The 6,051-nt window shown below is 44.0% G+C and overlaps 1 protein-coding gene across 1 annotated transcript in view; it reads right to left on the bottom strand.

The window, feature by feature from the left end:
* The window catches only part of MRPL42 (mitochondrial ribosomal protein L42), a 12,227-nt gene extending 6,485 nt beyond the window's left edge, over positions 1-5,742 (bottom strand). Inside the window, exons 1-3 of the mRNA XM_063445155.1 lie at positions 5,473-5,742; positions 2,746-2,809; positions 994-1,078 (exon numbers count right to left, since the gene is read on the bottom strand). Of these exons, the coding sequence (XP_063301225.1) occupies positions 994-1,078; positions 2,746-2,809; positions 5,473-5,581 (258 nt within the window). The 5' untranslated portion in view covers positions 5,582-5,742. The remainder of the gene's footprint in view (positions 1-993; positions 1,079-2,745; positions 2,810-5,472) is intronic.
* Between the last annotated feature and the right edge of the window lie 309 nt (positions 5,743-6,051).

Below are 6,051 nucleotides of genomic sequence, written 5' to 3'. Positions count from 1 at the left end.
AAAACTCACCTTATTTCCAGCGCCGCGCGGGTCTGCCGGCTCCGCCCCCTTTGTGAAAATCCAGCGTCTCCATGCAGAGCGTGGGGACGCTTAATGGCCCTGAGCCAGGAAGCCCCTCCCTGCACACTGTGCAGCCCTGAGCCAGGAAGCCCCTCCCTGCACACTGTGCAGCCCTGAGCCAGGAAGCCCCTCCCTGCACACTGTGCAGCCCTGAGCCAGGAAGCCCCTCCAGTGGCCATGTAAGGAGTGGCCACTTGGAGGTGTCCCTAGAGGCAATGTAAATACTATATTTTCTCTGAAAAGGCAGTGTTTGCATGAAAATGCCTAAAGGGAGCCATTATACTCCCCAGAACAACTACATTAATCTGTACTTGTTCTGGTGACTATAGTGTCCCTTTAAGGGGTGTGTGTGTGCAGGGGTTTTATGTGTAGGGTGGGTGTATGAATTTGATGTGTGGGGGCGCGGGTGCAAAATTTATATGTGTAGGGGCTGTATGAACTTTACGTGATGGGGTATGAATTTGATGTGTAGGGTATATGTGGGGGGTGCACAATTTTTATTTGCAATAAATATTCTTGAAAACATTGAAAAAAAAAATTATGGGTATTTTTTTACATTTTTAAGGAGGAGAAGGGGGTGCAAACACAGGGTCTGCCCCAAACTAGATTCACAACTAAAGTTACATTAACATGACTAAGAAGAAATCAATTATACTTGCTTCTGTCCTTTACAATTTTATCACTCTCTTAAAATCTCTCATCATTCTGGTAATATTATTTGCACTGATTTGCAAAAACAAAATGGAGCAATTATAAGCCTATACTATGTGGCATCACAGGTAGAAGTTATGCTTTGAAGTTGAAAACAATACATCAGCCTGAACTCTCATAGGTTTATGACTGCAAATAACCTTTTCCTTTTCCTAACCTCAGAATGATAGGGAAATGTTCAAGAAGCACATGCATTCTAACCAATGAGATCTTTTTGCTTACCTTTGTGTGTTCATATGGGATATCAACTGAGGGGTGGTAGCAGACTATAGTTTTCCCATCAGATGTCAAAGCAAGTTCAACTTTGCTAAAAAAAGAAATACATACATGCTATAGTTAAACGTAAAACTAGTTGCTCTTTTTAGCACAAAATCAATCTATATGTGGATCTATGAATCAACATACACGGTAGATGTAGATCAACATACATTGAGGAGGAGCTGCAGTTATAGGGTTTTGTTTCTAATAAAAGAAAACGGTGAATTAGGTATTTTGCAAAACTTTAGACCAAAACAGAAGAGTTAAATGGATACTATAGTGCCCTCTCTGTTCCACACTGCAGCTAAATGGTTAAAAAAAAAACTTAAAGGGACACTCCAGGCACCCAGACCACTTCTGCTCATTGGAGTGGTCTGGGTGCCAACTCCCACTACCCTTAACCCTGCAAGTGTAATTATTGCAGTTTTTTTTATAAACTGCAATAATTACCTTGCAGGGTTAAGTCCTCCCCTAGTGGCTGTCTACTAGACAGCCACTAGAGGGAACTTCCTGGTTCCTAGCACAGATTATCTCCAGCACCTCCAGCGTCGCTCTATTCCCCATAGGGAAGCATTGAAATTCATTTTCAATGCTTTCCTATGGGGTGCGCCAATGCGCATGCGCGGCATTGCCGCGCATGCGCATTGGGACTCCTCGGCCGGTGGGCGGGATCAGTCTCGCCCACCGGCTGACGGAGGAAGGTGGAGCGGCGGGGAGTAGCAGGCAGCGACGTGGGACATGTCGCTGCCTGAGGTAAGTGACTGAAGGGGTTTTCACCCCTTCAGTAACCCGGGATTGGGGGGTGGGAGGGAGAGGGACCCTCCAGTGCCAGGAAAACGGATTGTTTTCCTGGCACTGGAGTTTCCCTTTAAGTCACTTACCAGATTCCAGCACCAGTGTCCCTGATGCCAGCCGATGGAGCATGAGGACGTCCAGCGTCATTTAGGGGACCAATGTTCTCTAGCATCCAAGAAATGCTTCTAGTAGCTGTCTGACTGACAGCCACTGAAGGCAGTCTTAGTCCTGCAAGCCAATTATTGGAGTTTCTGAAAAACTGCAATGATTTACATTTCAGGACTAAATGGGACAGTGACACAGCAGCCAGACCACTTCAATGAGATGAAGTGGTCTGGGTGACTATAGTTTACCTTTATAGTTTACATATAAATAAATATAACTATCATGTGGATATCCACATTTTTTTTTTTTTAAGGGGACTTTTTTGTATGTCGAAAAATTATTTCAATAAAATTTTTACATTGAAATAAAATAACACAACCAATAAGCTACCGCTTACTTAGTAATTTCGCTGTGCAAAAGTGGTAAGAGCTTGTCTTTTTTCCTGAAGTACTGTTCGTGTAAACATGAAGAGACACACAGAGAGGGTTATTCACGAAAGTGTGAAATATCAAGAACTCAAAATGAATAACACATTTTAGGCTAATATACTCAAACTAAAAACATAGCTGACTTGCAGAACTTTTCCCATTCTGCTATTTTGATCTAAAATTCACTTTGAATTCCTGATAATTCACATTTCAGCTAATAAGCGTGACACTGCATATTTTTACTTTAATACTATCTGTGACAGCCAATCACATTTACAAAACTGATAAAATACTTGAAATAAAGATTAAATGGCACACACAGTCAGAAATGGATATGATTAAGCTAACTTCCATAATCTAACAAGTGACTGAGTGATATGGTTCATACCAATTGTAATCATCCGGAAGTGCTGAATATACTGTTTTGTGTCGATAACTGCATACAGTAACATCTGCAAAAGAAATATAAATTAATAATGAGAAACATTTATAACAGACACACTGTACATGCAGCTTAATAAGAAACAAATGTTAAATTAAACTCTAAAAAACAAAACAAAAAACTACAGTGCCAGGAATACAAAGTTGTTTTCCTATAGTGCTTCAAATGTCACACTTGCATTAGGACTTCCCCTATATGAAAGTATTATACAATGTTACGGGGTTTTGGGTGTTGCTGGATGTCACTAACCCAATTCCAGCGCCAATGTCCCTGATGTCAGCTGACTGGGGGGTGGGGCTAACGCGCATGTGCAGCGATCGCATTACACCTTTCCCATAGGAAAGCATTGATTTAATGCATAGTGCGAGGATGTCCAGTGTCAGTTAGGAGATCAAAAGTCGCCTAACTACCCGGTAATCCGTCTGGTAGACAGCCACTAGAAGTGGAGTTAAGCCTAGCAAGTAATTCTTGCAGTTTATCAAAAACTGCAATAATTACCACTGCAGGGTTAAAGTACCTGGGACACTGCACTTACACTACTTCAATGAGCTGAAGTGATCTGGGTGCCTATAGTGTCCCTTTAAGAATCAGTATAAGGAATACTACAACAAGAAGACGTTTCTATGCTCCAGTGAACTTTTTATTTTTGAGTGGCATGTGTACTGTAAGTCATTTCTTTACTAATAGAGCACATCAAGCACATTAACAAGTGCTGAAAAAGTGAATTTGTAACACTTCCAGTGTGTATAAAAAGCTGAAACCACTTGAAACAAGTTTTATTTAAAAAAAAAAAAAAAAATCATCACCATTCGTAACCCTGAGCTTCATTTGGGTGGGTGGGGACAATTCTGGTGTCTCTACATTTTACATTGCTGCCTAATAAAATCTCTAGTGGCAGTCACTCAACTGCCAACTAAAGATGCTTCCAATCACGGTGCTGCACTGTGCACGTTCAGCGTCTCCTATCTCAGTGCAGCTCTGCACTGAGACACTGAATACTCCCCATAGAGATGAATTGATTCAAAGCATCACTATGAGGAGATGTTGACTGGTGTAGCGATACGTTGCACAATAGCCTCCTAAAACTTTACCATTGAAAAGCATTTAATTGGATGAGGTCATCAAGATTAAAGATCTCAATCATTGAGGTGGGGCCAGTCGCAGCGAGCGAGAAAATGTTAGTGAAACTACCTTGTTACTGTAATCTGTGGGACAAATAACTAAACAGCCACTCTAGGACTATAGTGTTAGGAATAAAGGTTTGTATTCCTAACACTAGTGTTCCTTTAACCCCCTGAGGCAAGTTTAACTCCACCTCCAGCATCATCCTCATTGAGACATCATTAGCATGCTTTGCAAATTTGGCTTCGACTCCAGCACCCAATGGCATTACGAATCCTTCCCCATGCCTTTTGCTCAATGACAGCAATAAAGGAAGAACTTGGCCAGGCGTTGGAATGAAGGAAAGTTTTAGCAGTTTTCATTAGAAGTGGCTTCTTAAAAGGGTTAAAGTGTCCATTTAAAGGATCACAAATCGGTTTTCCTGACACTATAGTACCCTGAGGGTGCTCCCACCCTCAGGGTCCGCCTCCCGTGGTGCTGAAGGGGTTAAAACCCCTTCAGTTACTCATCTTATTCCACCGCCGGGCTCCCTTACCTCTCCCCCCCCCCCCCCACCGACGTCAGCTCCCCAGTCTGACGTCAGCAGAGCATGCATGCGCACGCATTCAAAGTGTCCATAGGAAAGCATTTCTCAATGCTTTCCTATAGACGCTCTGCGTGATGGAGGCATTAAATGCCTCCAGCGTTGCAGATGTGCCTCTAGTGGCTGTCCGCAAGAAAGCCACTAGAGGCTGGCTTAACCCCAAATGTAAACATAGCAGTTTCTATGAAACTGCTATGCTTACAGCAGGCAGGGTAAACCCTAGAGGGACCTGGCACTCAGACCACTTCATTGAGCTAAAGTGGTCTGGGTGACCATAGTGTCCCTTTAAAATCATGACCAAAGACAAAAAACAAAACAAAACATGGCTAGGTCAGGAAGCATGTCGCTCTCAGATGGGTGCAGACCACAGTAAGTACTCCTTCTTGGCCCAGCAATTTGTCAGAGCACAGCCGCTAGTATTCCCAGCCCGCAGTTAGATATGCTGAACCAAGAAGAAGCAATTACAGTGGTCTGCACTCACCAGAGGTGCAGGCCACACTCACCTGCTGAACTACCAGGGACATTAACTGGCAGGTAGAGTTTATTGACCTGTACACCACCAAGCAGAGTTAACCCATAAGGACCACCAGGGATCATAGCGCCCTCTCTGCAGAAAGTTTAGCAGGAGGGTGGCAAGACATAGGACATCATTACACACACACTAAACATCTACTACACAGTGTCATACTACACTACACACACACACAATACACACACACACACTACACACAGTGTCATGCTACACACACACTACACACAGTGTCATGCTACACACAGTGTCAGAATACACACACATTTTACTTGCAATCAGAACACAGACCCAGTCAGTGTGTGTCCCACATTATTGGGTCCCCCCCACCCGTGGCTGTGTGTAATGGGCACAGAGCACATGTAGAAGGTCAAGCTGTCATGGCCGCTTGTTGCCATAGTAACAGCCGAGGAGTGTCGCACGCCTGCTATGTCCATACCTCGCGCACCAGCCGGGATTTTCCCGCCGATTCCACGAGGAGATGCTGCGCGGATCCCCCGCCAGCACCACCGGCTGCTCAGTATCCCGCTCCTCACCGCGGCCGCCATCTTCCAGGCACCAGCAACCGGAAACGGTCCGGGGGAAGATTAACGGCATCCGGTGTGCAAGCCAGGCCGTGCGTCTCACGGTATGATTTATAACGTCTCGCTGAATCGTTATGTTGGTGAGAAGCTGCTGTGTCGTGGTTTGTTTTAACTAACGGAGAGGCGCGAAGCAGGAAGGTGCACGAAAGAAACGGGAACCAAAAGTTATTACACAGAGGGCCTGGGGGAAGGGTGAAGGAGCAACCACTTCCGGGTGGTTGCTATGCCAACGAAGATGCTTAGCTATTCAAAGCAGTGTAATAACAGTAGGATAGGATATTATTATTATTGCCATTTATATAGCGCCAACAGAATCCGTAGCGCTTTACAATATTATAAGGGGGGGATTTAACTATAAATAGGACAATTGCTATTATTATTATCACCATTTATATTGCTCCAACAGAATCCGTAGCGCTTTACAATATTATAAG

Source organism: Pelobates fuscus, chromosome 3 (assembly GCF_036172605.1).
Source record: "Pelobates fuscus isolate aPelFus1 chromosome 3, aPelFus1.pri, whole genome shotgun sequence".
Classification (NCBI taxonomy): Eukaryota; Metazoa; Chordata; class Amphibia; order Anura; family Pelobatidae; genus Pelobates; species Pelobates fuscus.
This window is presented reverse-complemented; position numbering and strand designations above follow the sequence as displayed.